This window comes from Hypomesus transpacificus, chromosome 11 (assembly GCF_021917145.1).
Source record: "Hypomesus transpacificus isolate Combined female chromosome 11, fHypTra1, whole genome shotgun sequence".
NCBI classification, from domain to species: Eukaryota; Metazoa; Chordata; class Actinopteri; order Osmeriformes; family Osmeridae; genus Hypomesus; species Hypomesus transpacificus.
Genome location: NC_061070.1, coordinates 7,955,718 through 7,974,190, shown reverse-complemented (window position 1 = coordinate 7,974,190; position 18,473 = coordinate 7,955,718). Strand labels below are relative to the sequence as shown.

Genomic DNA, 18,473 nt, shown 5'->3' with positions numbered 1-18,473 from the left:
ACCTTCCTTAACCATAGAGCAAGTCATAGGTGCTACCATAATTCTGCTGTCATTACCTCTGATGGGATTGACCCAACTAAAAAGACAAGTGGCTGGATTTACAGGTTAAGAAAGCTCCCAGACTTATGAATTCCACGTCATGGTCATTAGCACCCCCTGTATCCCCTTACCCTGTAAACCACTCCTCTCCTGCCTCTACCTTCTGTTGAGAAGAGTGGCTTTGGGTTCTCTGTGCTGAGTAGGGATTTTGGGGCATCTCAATCGGTGCTGTACAGATAGAGCTACTGCTCTCCACCACTCTGCTCAGCACACTCTTAATCCCAAGTCTCCCTCCGAGGGATGCATCTACGAGATCACTGACTTGAGGAATAAGATCACCAAAAACAAGACAAGATGGCTGACAAGGACAATGTTGAGAAGTTTTTGGACAACAACCCCCAGTTTGCTAAGGAGTACTATGACAAGAAGGTCAAGGCGGATGTGATTTCCGCTGCCTTCAACAACCAGGTACAGATCAAAGATGTGGCTTCGTTCAAGGAGGCTACCCAGATCCAGGAGGCTGATTTCATGTTTGAGCTCATCAAGGAGTTGCAGGGAACCAACTCTATGGAGAAAAGCATGCACAAGGTCCTCCAGAGGATTGCTCTGCTGGTACATGCTGATCGATGCAGCTTCTTTGGCTCCAGGTCCCGTAACGGTATCCCAGAGCTGTCCAACATACTGTTTGACGTGACAACCACGTCAGCCTTTGAGAAGAACCTGATTGACCCCAACACTGAGATTGTGTTCCCCACTGACATGGGGATAGTTGGGTGGACAGCGCACTCCAAGAAGGCCCAGAACATCCCTGATGTGAAAAAGGTCAGTCTGCATCGTACTGTTACAAAGGAGTTTAATCTTATGTTAAAGCCTTGAGGGAAAAAAGATTTTGATGTGCTGTATGAGAATGGGTGCAATGAGAGTACAATGACTCCAATGGAATTACTGAGAATTATAACATTTATGTATCTAGTGGATACTCTTAGTAGATTTGTAAGACCAATTTGGATTCAATCCTAAATCGAGATATTGACCATGATGTGTTTGTGTGGACGGTAAAGAAGAAGGGAAGATTCCATACTGGATTTTCCATGTAATGGAGGATATCTGTGGCAATGTGATGACAGGAACTGCGGCTAGTTGGCTAAACTCTATCGAGTAGAAACATGGAGTTTTTGTTTTATTGTTTTGTATTATAGTATTGATATCTGTTTTCTTGACATTTCCAGAACTCTCGCTTCAGTGACTTTGTGGACAAGCAGACCAAGTACACAACCAAGTCCATTCTGTCCGCCCCCATTATGAGTGGCAAGGAGCCCATTGGCGTTATCATGGCACTGAACAAGCAAGGGGCTGAGGAATTCTCAAAGGGTGATGAGGATGTGAGTGAGAGCGTTTTCATCAGTGAATAAGTAACTGTGTCCATCCACCTCTCAAGGCAGTTTCTGTCTGCAGTTACAAGTACTTATTATATCTTACGCATTATTTATTTTTTTGACGAATGTCATAACTATTAACCATTAATACTATTAAAAGCCATGTAAGCATTTGAAATGTTTTAAACATATGTGATTGCGACTTTCATACTATGTCAAATGGGTATTTCCCTCTGAAGTTTGGGGTTACTTCAAGCTTCCTGGTATCAAAACCACTTTTGATGTGACCCAGTAAGATCATCAGGCCACTGTCCATAGTTACCTTCCTGTCTCTGACCCATTTAGTGACCGGGGTGTGGTGCTCAACTCATAATCCTGGATTTTCTTCTAATTAGAAATTATTCAAATTTCCTGTGAGGGAAACTGTCCTAGGTGACATTGAGGCCTAATTACTCTTTATAATAACTTCATGTAATAGTTACATTCCACCAGGTCCTACTTACCCATCAGTCATGATTGGTACCTCATGACTAGGATCGATGATATGATGTCTGTCTTTGTTTTCTTGTATTCCAGCTCTTCAGTAAGTATGTGAACTTTGCTACTGTGATTGCCCTGCAGTACCACACTGCTTACATGTGGGATGTGGAGACCAGGAAAAGCCAGGTACAGACAGTCTTTAAATTGACACTAGTCTTTAGAGAGACACATGCTATTGTTTTTGCACAGAAATTAACGTAAAAACTTTCACTTGAAATACACTCCTCCTCTCCAACCAACACAGGTGCTGATCTGGTCTGCCAGCAAAGTCTTTGAAGAGCTGACTGACATTGAGAGACAGTTTCACAAAGCTTTGTACACAGTTCGGACATATCTTAAGTGTGAGAGGTACTCTGTGGGACTCCTGGACATGACTAAAGAAAAGGTGAGCTCAAAACTTGCTCACTGAACAACTGTTCATTTATAGTACAGCATATGTATCAAATTACTAATATACAATAAACAATACAATGCAAAATAACACAGTAAAACAATGAATGTAAATATAATGCCATATAAAACTAGACTTAGCTGATAGAGACAACATTAATGCACATAAAATAATAAGTCAATAGTAAGACAACATGATTGTTTCAAATGTGTCCCCATAGGAGTTCTATGATGAGTGGTCAATCAAACTAGGAGAACAGGAACCATACAAGGGGGCTAAGACACCAGATGGCAGGGTAAGCACTTTGTTCCTGTTATATAGTCCCTTCTGACTTTCCGAATGGGTAAATGAATGACCATTTCAAAGGATTTCTCACCATCACTTTGTTTCCCTTTACCCTGCTCAGGAAGTTAACTTCTACAAGATCATTGATTACTTGTTGGAGGGCAAGGAGGAGATCAAAGTTATCCCGTGAGTGTGACCTTATTGAATTAGAACCAGTTTCAATTGAGCCAAGCTGTGGGGGCCATGGCCCCCCCCATAACTGATGAGAAAATGTTGAACTTGGTGGTTTCCCTTTTAATGTCACCTCCTCATCCACCCACTATCTACCTTAGGGACCCCACAAGACCTCTGACACAAGGTTTGGTTCATCACAGGACCAGTTTCTGATAGCTTTCTCTTCCATGCTTTCTCAGGGGCCCCCCAGCCGACCACTGGGCCCTTGTCAGTGGCCTTCCAACATACGTGGCAGAAAACGGAATGGTGAGTGTTTAAACTCCCCCACTGTCCCGCAACTCATCATTTTATTGGGAGATCTTGAAATTATGGTCTAAACAAGGCTATATTTGTGTTCCTCTTAGATTTGCAACATGATGAATGCTCCTGCAGATGAGTACTTCAATTTTCAGGTGAGAGTTTGCTAAAGATTGCCAGTTCTGGAGTGCCATGAATCGGTCTGGTTGCTGATACATTATTCTCATGATCACTGTGATGTTGTGTTTAATGTATCCCCTAGAAAGGACCAGTGGATGAGTCTGGTTGGATCATGAAGAATGTACTGTCTCTGCCCATCGTGAACAAAAAGGAAGAAATTGTCGGCATTGCCACTTTCTTCAATAGGGTTGACGGCCGGCCATTTGATGAAAATGATGAACAGATCACAGAAGTTTGTACAGTTTTTTATTTTTTATTTAACCTCTACCCTATCTGTCTGTCAGTCAATAGATCAATCATTTAAATGTTATATGTCTGCAGCTGCCCTTCTTGTATGAACCCTCTGGGTTATGTCTTCTTACTTCTTACTGAGAGTGTGTATGCCTGTGCTTTTAGGCTCTAACCCAGTTCCTGGGTTGGTCCACACTGAGCTGTGACACCTATGACAGACTGAACAAGATGGAGAACAGGAAGGATATTGCCCAGGAGATGCTCATGTGCCAGACAAAGGCCAAACCAAGTGAAGTCCACAGCATTCTGGTGTGTCTTTCTCAATGACTTTTATTATCTTTGTCAACTTCCTGTATCAATACATGGGTTGGACATAAATTATGTAATATGTGAACTACAATCATGAAACTGTAAGACGATTATAATGTATCATATCCACGTATTGCACAGCCATCAGACTTGGTCATGCTCTTGCAAAAACATCTCCTTGCAGAACACTGAGGAGAAGCTGGGTAAGGTACCGGAGGACTGTGAGGAGAAGGAGATGTACAAACTTCTGGTGAGATTCTGGGGGAAAGCATGAAATCAGTCAACAGTCCCTTATATATGTACAGTTTTAGCTAGCTTCTTAGCTAAATATTAGTTCCATCTGATTATAAATACATTGTGTCTGTGTTTGTGTACAGAGAACCACCATCCCTGAGGCGAAGGATGTGGAACTCTTGGAGTTCCGTTTCAGTGATTTCCCTCTGTCGGAGACGGACCTTATTAAGTGTGGCATCCGCTGCTTCTTTGAGCTCAATGTGGTGGAGAAGTTCAAGGTCCCCGCAGAGGTCAGTACACACACACACATGCACTTGTGCACACATGCACATAATGTTTGCAATAATAAACTACACTTTTATTAGTCTGATGTCTAAGAACAAACCACATTACTCAGAGAATAAATGTATGATAAGTGGGGACTGGTCTTTACCAGATTGAGGCTATGATCAAATCACTGAAGCTATAAACTGAATTTATTGTTTTTACTTTTTATTCCAGGCCCTGACAAGATGGATGTACACCGTTCGCAAGGGTTACCGTGACATCACCTATCACAACTGGAGGCACGGTTTCAACGTTGGCCAAACAATGTTCGCTCTCCTCATGGTAGTACTTTAAACCTTTTCCACATTGGAAAGATTGTGGTTTGGACATAGTGTTTGTACAGCACATTTACTAAAACGTTGATTAATGTGCACTGTCCTTGTAAAAATCAACTCAAATGCTAGTAACAGTAGAAAAGAACTTCAAGAACTTACCCAGGCCATAATACAAATGACAAGACCATGATCTCTCATCCAGACGGGCAAGCTGAGGAAGTACTACTCTGACCTTGAGGCCTTTGCCATGGTTGCTGCTGGATTCTGCCACGACATTGACCACAGAGGAACAAATAATCTGTACCAGACAAAGTACGATATGATATGTGTGATGTCCCACACATTTTGGGACAGAAACCAAACAAAGGAATGTTCAATTGACAGCAAAACCCTTGATGCTGTGAACTGAGGTGTATAGAGCATGACTGAGGTTTAACTTTTGTCTTGTGTCTCTCTCCTGCAGGAGCATATCTCCTCTGGCTAAGCTCCACACCAACTCGATTATGGAGAGGCACCATTTGGAGTACAGCAAAACCCTGATGGAAGATGAGGTAGGCTAACATTCTTTAGAGGCTCCTCACAGCTTTTGTTTGACTGTCTGGCCATCAACTGTCCATGCATAAACATAAGGCGAGTAGACATACTGTATGCATCCAAACGAACATCTAGTCATGTCTGACCACAAACCCCAACTCTCTCCCTTCCTTCCTCCCTCCCAGCACATCAATATCTTCCAGAACCTTCAGAAGCGCCAGTTTGAGACGGTGCAACACCTGTTCCAAGTCTGCATCATCGCTACTGACCTGGCTCTCTATTTTAAGTAAGTTCCTCTCCCATTCATATCTGCTTTGGACAGCTATGGAATGATTACAGTTGGTAGGGTGTTGAACAAAAATACTTTCTAACGCAGCAGAGAGATTCCTATTCTGGCCAAGCAGGTCATGGCTCCCTGTTGTCTTTTAGGAAGAGGACAATGTTCCAGAAAATTGTGGATGCCACAGAGCCCATGGCAGATGAGAAGGAGAAGATCAACTATGTTTCGAATAACGCAACTAGGAAAGAGATTATTATGTAAGAACTTTGTGTATTTTATTGTGTATAATGTCCAGCCGATGGAATAATAAATAATAACAATAAACAAATAATAATTATAACAACAGTAAGCTATCACCAAACTAAACTCAAATGGTTGAAAATATTAAAAACGTACAAAATACTTCTATTTCTACTTCATTTCAACAAAAATGATTTAAGGTTATATTATGTCTTGCGTATTCCAACTGTACCAGTCAGATACATTTTTTGTACTTTAGCCTTCAGTTGCATTACAATTACAACTCTCATAAGGTGACTTGCTTTTCTTCAGTCCTGACTGTTGTCTCCCATACAGGGCAATGATGATGACAGCTTGTGATCTGTCAGCCATTACAAAGCCATGGGAAGTCCAGAGCAAGGTTCGTTCAGTCATTCAGTGTTCATTCTTTGTATAGTGTTTAGCTGGCACCTAGTTCTCATAGTTTTGTTTGGTTCTGTTGGTTCCAGGTTGCTCTTATGGTGGCGGCAGAGTTCTGGGAGCAGGGAGACCTGGAGAGAACCGTTCTAGATCAACAGCCTATTGTAAGAGCACTTCCTATGGCGTGAAAATGTCCCATTTTGCGTTGAATGTGTTCCACTCTTTCATTTTGGTAAAAATGGCCATTTTGTTTTCCTTCTCTCCTACAGCCAATGATGGACAGGAATCATTCTGAGGAGCTGCCCAAGATGCAGTGCGGCTTCATTGATTTTGTCTGCTCGTTTGTGTACAAGGTAGATAGGGGTACTGGAATGTAGAACCTCCAAATCCTCTATCTTTCCCTTTTTTCTTCTGCTTGTTTCCGTCCTCTTTGTCGTTCTTCTCTCATATCTACAGTAATGGCAAAGAACTCTGTGACCGTTATTACCTTTAGCGTGTCAGGTGGTTTTGTCCGAGCATAGTGGTCATCATGTGGTATTGCTCACATGTGTGTGTGTGTGTGTGTGTGTCCAGGAGTTTTCCAGGTTCCATGTAGAGATCACCCCTATGTTTACTGGCTTAAACATAAACAGAGGTGAGTGGAGGGCCTTGGCGGATGTCTATGAGGCCAAGATGAAGGCCATTGAGGAAGAGAAAAAGAAACTAGAAGGTGGTGGTGGTGGTGAAGGTGAGTCCTGATGCGGTTCACTCTATAAATTCTGTGCCTCAGATAGGACAGTGATGAATAATAGTCATGTCCATATATTTGAGAGTTATTGAAATGTACAAAGACATTGAAGGAACATCATAACATCAGTCTGCTTTTCTTAATCATCTATGTTTTACACAAAGTTGTAGTTTGGAGTGGTCAGTCATTTACAAACCTCAGATCAGTACTGTCTTTATTCCATGGCATTGCACGGGTTATCTCCTATTTGCCTTCACATCATATCTCTCTATAACTGTCTGTATCTCTCTCTTGCTCTCTTTTTCTTATTTTCCCACCCTAAAAGAACAAGAGGGAGGAAAGTCAAAAACGTGCACTATCTTCTAAAGCCACCATCAAAGAACCAATGAAAGTACACATTTGCTACTGTATGTTCACGAAGATGGTTGGGTGTGTGTGTGTATGTTTGTATGTGTGTGCATGTGAGAGTATCCAATGGATAAAGAAAAGTACAATGGAATTTCAACTGGTAATCTGGAAAGTCTGTTTTCTACATACCCAGTTTGACTAAAGGACACAGACACTTGCAAGGGGCAGTACTGGATGTCTATTGGAAAATAAACATGGCATCTACAGTGTAATTTAGATCTGAAATGCTCAGTGGCATGCTAACTCACTAAACGATTTTCAACTTTATGAATATTATGTATGATCTCTTCATATATAAAAAGTATAATGTTGTTGTATAGATGATGTATCCACAGATTGTGGCACTTTCTCCCTTCAAGCTTTTGGAATTTTTTAAAATCATATTTTACCATAATATACTTTTATTGCCCCTAGAGGATCAATAAAGTACTACTCCTACTATGCTAAATATATGTAAAAAGTAGAGTTATACTGTTAATTCTTAACTTAGCAAAAAAGCTTCACACTGTAACTTAATTATTATTTTATTAAGAGAATATTTATTTCACCAATGTCATCATACTCGGATGTCAAGTTTAGCAGATTTTTCGCATGACCTGGTGCAGAAACATAGTGCAAAGGCCTCATTGTTTTCCATCTTAAGAAATACAATTTATTGTATTGTTGAATGTATCATATTACCTATATACATCATCAAATTCCACACTGTAAACGATAAGGTTGTAAAGTAAAATGATTATGGTTCTGTACATCTTTTTAAAACTGAAAACATATGTCTAAACCCACATGTTAAGATGTAAGAAGATTTGACTGAATTGGATTTAGTCATAAGCCAGTTTTAGCCAAAAGGCTTTTAAGTCCCCTGCTTACATAAAGTAAAATACTCCAACACTGTCGCCAAAAGTCATGACTCCAAGGACCAAATGGGACATCCAAGTGTACCTTGCTGTACATAAATGCTTGTTTAGGAAGTGTGGATCCAGTACTATTTAATATGTGTTAAATGGCATATTGTTTTATTGTGAAACAAAAATTATATTGCAGCATCAGGAAAATTTTATAGGGTTTTCTTAATGTAAAGATTTGTTTTTTAAAACAAACACTCACTGAGGTATAACTTGTGACATGGCTTGTCTGTGACTTGGTTGCTAAATATCAGAGCATGCGTGTGATGTTATTTACAGAATTACTGTAAATGTCCTGCATTTAAAACAAAGAAAAGATTTGGGGCTAATTCCCTTGTTAGTTTGTCATTATTACACATAATGGACATGTCTTGGAACCAAGAAATGGTTATGTGTGTGTAATAGCATTCTATTGTATAAAGAACCGTCAAAATAAAGTGTATTTTCAAAGCAATATTAATGGGGATTTTTTATAGAGAACAGTTACGGTACCTTCTACAAAATGTAGTGATAGGAGGTGATGGCTTCTTACACACTGTTACTTCTAAGTGCTGTACAGTGATAAGTGTAGTCCCTAACAAGCTTACAGAAGATCTGACTTGGAGCTAGTTTGCTCTAAATCTGCCCCCTCATTCATTATTTCAGGTCAGGATTACTATGGCTGTTACTGCATGGCCTATGGAGGTCTATAACAGGATGCAGCAGTCTGTCACATCTTGTTTAGGTTTTAGGTATAGGTTGTTTCCTTTGGAGCATCACACCACATATTACTGCAGTGAGAAGTACTTGTTTCTCTATCAACTGTTAAAGTGATTAATCTGCCTGTCTCTTTTCCATATCTGTTTCCTCTCATCTTATCTCTTTTTCTCTATTTGTTATTTTCTGCTCTGCCCCTCGTCCCTCCCACTACAGTACTTACTTTACCAATCCCTCAACGCCTAGTCCTGCCATGAGCTTTGACCTCAGGTACCATGCTTTAGCATGCTCAATCCTATAGATTAAAAATGTGTACCATACACGAGCATTCAAAGGTGCACAGGTGTGTGTATGTGTGTGCTGACATGGATTTGTTGTGTGCATACCGTCATAATGTCACATAATCCTTCAGACTGTGGGTAAGGTGGAGGTACATCATCTGAACAGACACCTGAGACATCCTCAATATGTTCTCAGGACTCATACCACGCCATGTCTCCCCCCTCACCCTAAAACAGCTGTATGAGCATGGTAGCTATAGGTCTCTATTTAGTCTAAAATAGGTGCATTATGGTGGTAGTAAAGTGTTTTATCGCACTTTTACGAGAACTCCTTAGCATTGTACAGGTGCAGTGGCACAGAAATGTTTTATCCCAAACTCTTAGTACCTTTGGTAAAACCTTTATCAAGGAAGAATATTTGGGGGGCGGCAGGAAGACAAGAAACAGGATGGGAAAAGATCTTGCCCTAAGATATGATGACTGGGCTGGGATATGAATGTTGACAGGTGGCATGTTGACTTAATAGTATAACAGACAAAGGGTCTTGGTCAGAAATCTACACAGCCAGTTCAGATGGAGCTTAGGCAGTTTTGCACAGATACAAGTATGTTGATTTTGGAAATGTCAAATGATAAGGAGGGTTTTTAACATGTTCAATAGCAACCAATGTGTACCTCATTAGGAGTAGTGGTCCTATGACAAGTGATCACTTGTATCAACCTTGATTTAGTAAGCCTGGGTCTGGTTCTGTATTGTCCTTTAGTTAAAGAAGGAATTTGAGTGCTGCATTGTTTCAAATCAAACTTTTTGATAAATCAAAAATCTAATGGAAAGAGTTATGTACACAGCGTGTCCCACTTTTTTTCTCTCTCCCACAGTTTTACTGACAAACGATTGATATAATCCTAATACTTCCATATTACCCTTCAATCCTTTCAGAATTTCAGGAGTTCCATGGCCTTAAACTTTAGCTGTCCCCCTTCCGGACCTGAAAATCAGAGGTCTCCCCCCAGAAGAAAAAACTAACTTCTGGGCATGAGAAAGGGTCCAAGTATTATCTCTCTCTACGCAGTAGGTCTTCACTGTAACAACTAGGCAACTGTGACAGCTTTCTTCTCCCTGTTGAAGAGAGTACAAAGGGAGGAGGGGAACAGAAAGATGAGAGGTCTCCTCAGATAAGCTATGATTAGGCCAGGTCAATGGGGGTTTAGGTAGATTTGAAGATACATACGACAACTTCTGCAGTAGATTTGTCTGTGTTGGTTTTTTAAAGACAGGGTAGTAAACTCAAACTTTCCATTGGGTAATATTACTAATGTATATAAAAAATTAATTGCAGTAAGTTTTTTTCACAGAAAACTATTTGACACCTAGAGTTACCATACGTGGACAAAACTAAAACAAAGAATGGACTGAAGAATCCTCTCCTTCCGTTAAAGATATTTAACCCCCCCACCCCACCCCCCCACAACCCCTATCACCACCCACCATGTAGATCTATACTTCCCTCCTGTGGAGAAATAAGGATACTACTGTCTCATGTACTGTCTAATGCTACAACTGGGTGACTGTGAAATACTTCATCAGATTTTAGTGTAAGGGGTTAAATATTGGCCAAACAACCAAAACTGTTCACCTAGGTTTGAAGGAAGAGGGGTAAACTGAACAATGTATAAACATTAACCAAATTATGCCAATACCAATGGAATTGCAGTTATTTGAGTCTATGGGTTAAATCATAGCAAGACAGGTCAAGGTCAAGTTAAATGAAATAGATATTTAATAACATTGTAAATGAATGCAAAAATGAATTACAAGGCAAATATGTTACAAAATTAAGGTTTTAACTCTTACCTACTCTACCTTGATTGTTGTAAATCAGAGAGAGAAAGAGTAAGAGGTGAGCAAGGAGAAAGAGTAGGAGCCAGAGCGGAAGAGAACCACTCTGGAGATCAAGAATTCAAATTCACAATTCCCTTATCCCTATACCAAACTATTATCTGTAGAACAACCAATCAGACCACAGCGACAGTAAGATACACAATGAGGTGTGAGACTGTCTAGCAACTCCAGATTTTTGTGTAAGGCTGGGTGACACCCAATGAGTGAGTGTGTTGGTGAGGGCCAGAGCTCCTCCACCTGCTTCTGCTCTCCCGGCCGTCTCCACCCCCCCCCCTTCTTTTGCTTCTCATTGACCTCCTCCCCCTCCACCTGGCTTTCCCTCCCATCCTCCAACCCCATGTATTGTGCCTCTTTGTACTGTGTCTAAAAAGATTAGTCTTGACTGTCTCCCACTTTCTTGTTAGTTTGCATTTTTCAGTCAGCAATAAACCGTAGGTCTCTGACCTCTTCTTGTATCTAACCACATCACATGAGAAATAACATGCTTTGCAAAACAAGCATTCCATTCCAATTATATTAACTGGGGGGAAGGGGGGTAAAACGTTTCGAAATCTCATCACAGACAAAGCGATGGGACTGCCAAAGTAGTGTTGACGTTTCAGAGTGGTCCTAAAGACCGGCGCTCACAATGTTTCCCGGAACAGACGGAGGCAGGCCTGTCATGCACAGTAAGTAACCATATTAATCTTAGGGCTCTGGAGGCTCCAGCAATGAGATGGTCAGGACCTTTAGTGCTCCCAGGGGATCCTGTAGCTCAGCTGCAGATAGTAATGCACTATCACAGCAGGGGATGGCCTTCCCATAAAACGACAGGCTCCTTACACCCTCATTGTTGTTCCCATGGAAATGTGCACTGAAATGTTGTTTGCACTGAAATCAAAGTGATGCTTTGGTCAGTGTCTGTTAACAAGGAACAGACATGATGGTGGATGAATAGGATAATAAAAGGCCTAAAGCTAAGTCCACATGAATAAATGCCTGATCCTTTGTCTTAAATTGAACCATTGCCTTAAGAGGGGGTAGTCCTGGACTAACTGAACAGAAGGTAGAGCTGCCAAAATATGTTGGCTGTCCCACACCCCTCCCCCAAAAAAGATAATTTGACATATGTCACATTCATTGTGCACATTTTCCCCTTTCACCACACAAAGTAGCCTGAAAAGCCATCCATTTTTAGCTAAATCAATGTTTTATTGGACATCAGCGTCTACAACACTTTAAGTCGCATACACTTTTGTGTAGGACTATTGACAAAATATAATAAAACACATATTGGCAAATCATCCCTGGGTTTCCGTCATTGAACATAATGCGTCTGCGCAATGAACCTACTCACATGGGAGTTCCATAGCTTTCTTTTACTGATTCATGTAAAGTGATAGGCTAAAAAACATAGTTTGTATAGGTTTGTTGGCCTGCACAATCAGTAGCCTGACATAATGACGAAAGGCGTGGTTATGCTCTGTAGGCTCCTGCTGAGGTGCCCACCTGCCTTCACTTCGCATTTTTGTCATCGTTCCAATAGTTTTAATGTCGTTTAATTTAAGTGTATGTTGTTACCATATTGGGGATTCAGACGTATCTCTTTCCTCTCTAGAAATAGTCTTCAACGGCTGTTGTAGGCTACACAGCCTTCTCACGCGTCGGAGTGAGCGGATGAACCTTCACGACTCCAGCCATAATAAACAAGACCAGTAAAAAGGCTTGCTTGGCATCGAGGATCAGATAGCGGGAGAATCTGACTGGTTGATGTTCAGGATTTTTCGACGCACAGGTCGTGCCCACAGCGGTTCGAAAGAATGGATTATGCTAACATCTCCAAAAGATTCGTCGTCTTACTTGTGCTCGCGTCTGTTTTACTTTTAGTACACAGCAAGAGAGCAAAACAGCCCCGTTGTCCATCATTATGTACATGTACCAAAGATAATGCGTTGTGTGAAAGCGCAAGATCGATTCCTCGCAGCTTCCCTTCAGATGTCATCTCATTGTAAGTCAAAGACTATATATTTTATAAACCAACGGTTGTATCTCAAGAAATTAGAATACAATATCCAATATTTCAAATCATTGTGTATCTTTGATTAGTCTAGTATATTAGTTGTATGAGCTTCTACGATTCTATATGCCCGTTGACTAACCACTCCAATATAGCAGGATATTCCAGCGTCTAAAGCTTGTTTTTGTATTCTCCCACAGATCATTCGTAAAGTCTGGATTCACTGAAATCCCTAAAGAGAGCTTCATACACACGCCCGCTTTGCATCTCCTGTGAGGTTTTCTCCGGTGCTTTTTGTTCCTCATGCTTTGTTAGTCATGTGTCATTCCCCTGTGAAGTGATCCTAGCCATTTAAAACGGCAAAACTGTGAGCTAATTGAAGCTTGTTATATCTTGTGTTAATGCTAAATGGTTGTGTGTGTGTGTAGAATAAGAACGCGTTATTTAATCATACCACTGCAACAAAAATGGGGCATGTTCTGTCTTGGGAAGCAATCTACTCCTGCAAATCCATTTCAGTTAGCCTATTGTTAACACTGGATAGCACTACTGGAGTACTGAATAATAATCTGTTATTATTCGTTTGAACGCCACACATTATTTTTAGGTTGATAGTATCTGTCCTGAGAAGGCTATACTGTAGCACACGATGGTCTTTTTTTGACATCCTTGTATTTAGGGGAAGCCCTTGTTAAAGCAGGGAATCCCCTTTGCTCCTTTTTCATGGGGTTGGGTATTGACTGAGTCATGCCCCTGAGAACAATCTCACACAAACTGCAACATGATGACCTTGTGTGTTAAAACTCATAGCTTATTACATGTAGCAGCAGTGTTTGGGGGCAAATTACTGGGAGATACGTATTATAGAAATGTCGTGTTTTGACATTAACTGTCAGGGGCTGACTAGCTCAAGTGTTTTGATCAGTATTTCAAACAATATATTAAAAAAAAAGAAATTCCAGTCATTGCTTAAACAAATGTCTCCACAGCCTTTTCACAGCCAACACCTTTGACTCTATAAATGAAGATTCTTTCCTCGGACTTCCACACCTGGAATACCTGTGAGTAAAAATAGTCAATTACCCATAAATGCTACTTGTCGAGGATCGGCTTGTCAATTGACTGATATTTCTTTGACCTTTTCAGATTTATCGAAAACAATGAAATCAAGTCAATATCGCCATATGCTTTCCGGGGACTGAAAACCTTAGTCCACCTGTAAGTTCATAAACCTCAATGCAATGTAAACCACAATACGATGAATTGTAAACATACCTCACAATAATACAAACAAATCATGAAAAAGGATACTTAATCAAAAGAATAAAAGAAAATCTTAAATAGAGTTTGCCTCATGTAAAGCAGGACATAATTTGTCTTTGTCACAGTCGTACAACAGTGTTCGTAGCACAGTGCGTCCTATTGCAGCAGGTGCAGTGAATAATATTCATCTATATGTTTTTGCACATTTCTGACTTAGAGTATTTCATACTCAGACCTTTTACAGAGATATCTTATCACAAGACAGATGAGCAGGATGTTTCATAGTGATTCTCCAAAACTGTAAACATGATTGAATCTCAATGGCAGCTCTTCTGGGACATAGAGCTTCCAACTTTACAACAAGTTTACAACAACCCCCTGACTGTAAACAAGTGGTGACAATTATCCCAGGAAGTAACTTGATCCATCTGGTTTCTTGAGAATACTACAGTATGGCTGATGAGGCAGAACTAAAAATAATCTCTCTTCTCTGTTTCTCAAATTTACTCCTGGCTCCAGTCTCCAGGGAAACTATAGAAATATGCACTGCACTTATACAAACAGTGTGTACTGAACCACCAAATAGATGAGAAAAGAACATTCCATTGCCAGCAATATAAAAAAATGTGTGCACCGTTAGCTCACTTTGAATGCAACTGTCAAACTTAACAAATGGCTTGTCCTTGTGTTTTAATCTGGTCATAGGAGCCTGGCCTACAACAATCTACAGACGCTTCCCAAAGATGTCTTTAAAGGTCTGGAGGCCTTGACGAAAGTGTAAGTTTTGAACATGTTGTGACAAATGTAGTCAGTTGCCACCTAGTGTACTGTATAACTGCTCTGAATGTGAATGCGAAAGGGAGAAAATGCCTTGATAAAATTTTTTACATTATGTACTGTACAGTTCTCAGCACAGATCCTTCTTACTGAATCACAGCCCCCGGGGGTTTAAATATGGAAGTTCTTATAATTATTCTATTGCTGCAGAGGACATCCTTGACTAATGCGTTGGCGGCCAGCACATTTGGCATCATTAAAAATGTGTTTGAGCAAAAAGCAGGAGATAGATGGCTGTAATCCATCACCTATAGTTCTCCTCATACACTAATGAGACCAGACAGTCCGGATCCACCAGCTAAGGTAAAATATGGATGCCCGGCTAACGTACGATGAGAGAGGCTAAAAAGATCTGTCATTTTCACTCAGAGATACCCAGAAACGAGTCAGGGATTGGGATTACCAAACTTTATTACAATTAGGTGAGCTCCTGGCATGGATATTGACCTTAATAATTTTTGCTGTTTGTTTCTGCTGTGAATTCTGGGGTGGGTCCTCTTCTCCCCAGAGACCTGAGAGGGAACCAGTTCATATGTGACTGTAAGCTCAAGTGGCTGGTGGAGTGGATGGTTCACACCAACGCCACAGTGGACCAGATCCACTGCAAAGGCCCAGCCTCCCACCTGGACAAGAAAATCAATGACCTGGTGCCCCAGTCTTTTGATTGCATCACCACAGGTGAATTATAAACCAGAATGACTCCACTTCGAACTTGTAGGATCTTATATTGAGACCGAATGAACTGTTCTCTAGTATGTATGTGGACTATTCTGCAAAGTTTCTTTGTACCGCTTTTTATTGATTTATCTATATTTCATATGTTTGCAGAGTTTGCTTCCTACCAGTCTCTGAAGTTTGAGTCCATCTCTGTGGAGGCCTTCACATTCGGGAGTGACCAGTATGTGGTCTTTGCTCAGCCTTTCATTGGGAAATGTAGCTTCCTGGAGTGGGATCACGTGGAGATGGTCTTCCGAAATTATGATGATATTGATAGTAAGTAGAGAGCTCAGAGTATGTGTACGTTTTCTCCACTAGATGGAGTCGTACACACAATGCATACAAAGTGTTTTTTTTCTCCCTAGTTTATACATCTCTTTCTATGTTTCTCAAGGCACCTCCACAGTGATCTGCAAACCCCTGGTGATTGACAACCAGCTCTTCATTATTGTGGCTCAGCTGTTTGGCGGCTCACACATCTTCAAGCGTGACATTTCTGCTAACAAATTTATCAAAATTCAAGACATCGACATCCTCAAGATCCGCAAGCCCAATGACGTTGAGACATTCCTCATCGATGGAGAATCCTTCTTTGTCATCGCCGACAGCTCCAAGGCCGGTTCCACCACCATATACAAGTGGAACGGTAATGGGTTTTATTCGCATCAGTCCCTCCACCCCTGGTACCGGGACACGGACGTAGAGTATCTGGAGATCTCCACCAAGCCCCACCTGGTTCTGTCCAGCAGCTCCCAGAGGCCGGTCATCTACCAGTGGAACAAGGGAACAAAGCTTTTCGATCGGCGCACCGACATCCCTGAGATGGAGGATGTGTATGCTGTCAAGCACTTCCAGGTCAAGAGCGACCTCTACATCTGCCTGACGCGCTTCATCGGGGACTCCAAAGTGATGCGCTGGGACGGTGCTCTCTTCCGGGAGGTGCAGACCATGCCGTCGCGGGGCTCCATGGTGTTCCAGCCTTTTGCTGTGGGAAGCTGGCAGTACGCCATCCTGGGTAGCGACTACTCCTTCACCCAGGTGTACCGCTGGGATGCCAAGAAGGGCCAGTTTGTCCACTTCCAGGAGCTCAACATCCAGGCTCCCAGAGCCTTCTCTCCCGTTTCCATCGACAACCGGCAGTTCCTGCTCGCCTCCAGCTTCAAAGGCAAGACCCAGATCTATGAGCACCTGATCATAGACCTAAGTGATTGATCGGTTGGTTGATTGGTGGATTGATTGATTGTTGTACAGAGATGTTGAAGTGGAGAGGATGATGTTTGGACAGTAGTGAATGGAAGTGGTTAAATCCTAACTTGAGAATAACAGACATTACTCAATCTTTTGCCAATTTTTCCTTGACATCAATGCATGGTTACCGCCAGAGTTATGTGCATGTGTCTCAAGTTGGGATTAGACCCTGTGTTGTCAGACCACAATGCATGACCGGTCATACCATCTCATCCTGGTGAATGCAGCGCTTGAAATATTTTACATCATCTAGGATTGGTTCGTAGGTTTGCGTTCTTTCTCATGTGATTCAACATTGTACATATATTTGCAATATCATATATTTCTCAAGGAAAGATAATGAACAAACTGTACTTTTTAATCTATTTATTACCTGTTTAGATGAAGATCTGCCAAAAGGAAATGTTTACATTTTTCTGTCTTTCCACTTAAAAGCAAAATAATTTGTAAATGAAGCTTTTGTAAGTCTAAGAGGGACCATGCCAGTTGGATACTTGTTTGTTAAGGGGATTGATATTGTGTTGAAATTCAGTAGTTTGGAAAAATGACGACTTACATTTTCTGTGAGGATTTTGAGTGGGGATAATACGTCCCTGCAACTTTCAATTTATATTGTTGCTCATTTGTACAACATTTAAAGTATTGAAAAGGTTATTAACACAGTTTTTCAGAACAAGGTGTAAGAAAGATATTTAAGGATGTTTTGACAAATTTTCAACATGGATAAATGTTAACTTTGACTAACACACATATGCAAAATGTAACACTTGTGTCATCCTAAAGACAAAGGCTGGAGAAATGCCATGTCATTCAGATTGAATAAAAAGCTTATGTCATTGCAATATTGTATTATTTGACTGTTCTATTTTAGCTGACACTTACTGTCAAGTTACTGAGGTATTAACTTTTGCACATTTGTCCTTAAAAGTCAAACTTCTCAATTTAATTATACTGTATTACTGGAATAAGTGTGAAAACCGAATGCAGAGTACAAACAAATAAAATCTTTTTTTTATTTGCTCCAACAAAGTGCACGCCTCAATTTTACAAAGCAGCACATTACAAGCAGAATGTAATGGAATAAATACAATAATATTTGCTTAGAATTAGCCAGCACAAGCAAAGAGAGATCTACACGTGCCTGTGATGTCACATCCACACAGAGGCTATACACAATTTTTACACAAGGCTTCCAGAATCAACTTTTAACATACATTTGTTGAACCCTATATACAACCTACTGTGTATACCTGTAGCCAACCCTGATCATTTTAACCCTTGCCTCTGTGTGATTGCAAACAATCATAAAATAAATTCGAACACACTCACGTTCATACAGTGTCACCCTGGAAAGGTTGTGCAATAGCAGCAGGCTGTTCTGA

The 18,473-nt window shown here is 40.8% G+C and overlaps 2 protein-coding genes across 2 annotated transcripts; both read left to right on the top strand.

The window, feature by feature from the left end:
• Nucleotides 1-87: 87 nt before the first annotated feature.
• On the top strand, nt 88-7,808 carry LOC124474001 (cone cGMP-specific 3',5'-cyclic phosphodiesterase subunit alpha'-like). The gene is made up of 22 exons (XM_047029829.1): nt 88-861; nt 1,269-1,421; nt 1,992-2,081; nt 2,200-2,340; nt 2,567-2,641; nt 2,753-2,817; nt 3,045-3,111; nt 3,210-3,257; nt 3,365-3,514; nt 3,679-3,822; nt 4,007-4,072; nt 4,200-4,346; nt 4,558-4,665; nt 4,861-4,970; nt 5,122-5,209; nt 5,378-5,478; nt 5,622-5,729; nt 6,049-6,112; nt 6,201-6,275; nt 6,381-6,464; nt 6,685-6,838; nt 7,164-7,808. The coding sequence occupies exons 1-22, from the start codon at nt 394-396 to the stop codon at nt 7,202-7,204; spliced, it is 2,547 nt and encodes an 848-aa protein (XP_046885785.1). The 5' UTR covers nt 88-393; the 3' UTR covers nt 7,205-7,808.
• A 4,648-nt stretch (nt 7,809-12,456) lies between these two features.
• Nucleotides 12,457-18,092, top strand: LOC124474003 (leucine-rich glioma-inactivated protein 1-like). The gene is made up of 8 exons (XM_047029833.1): nt 12,457-13,017; nt 13,227-13,298; nt 14,016-14,087; nt 14,173-14,244; nt 14,995-15,066; nt 15,635-15,804; nt 15,955-16,119; nt 16,238-18,092. The coding sequence occupies exons 1-8, from the start codon at nt 12,830-12,832 to the stop codon at nt 17,053-17,055; spliced, it is 1,629 nt and encodes a 542-aa protein (XP_046885789.1). The 5' UTR covers nt 12,457-12,829; the 3' UTR covers nt 17,056-18,092.
• Nucleotides 18,093-18,473: the final 381 nt, after the last annotated feature.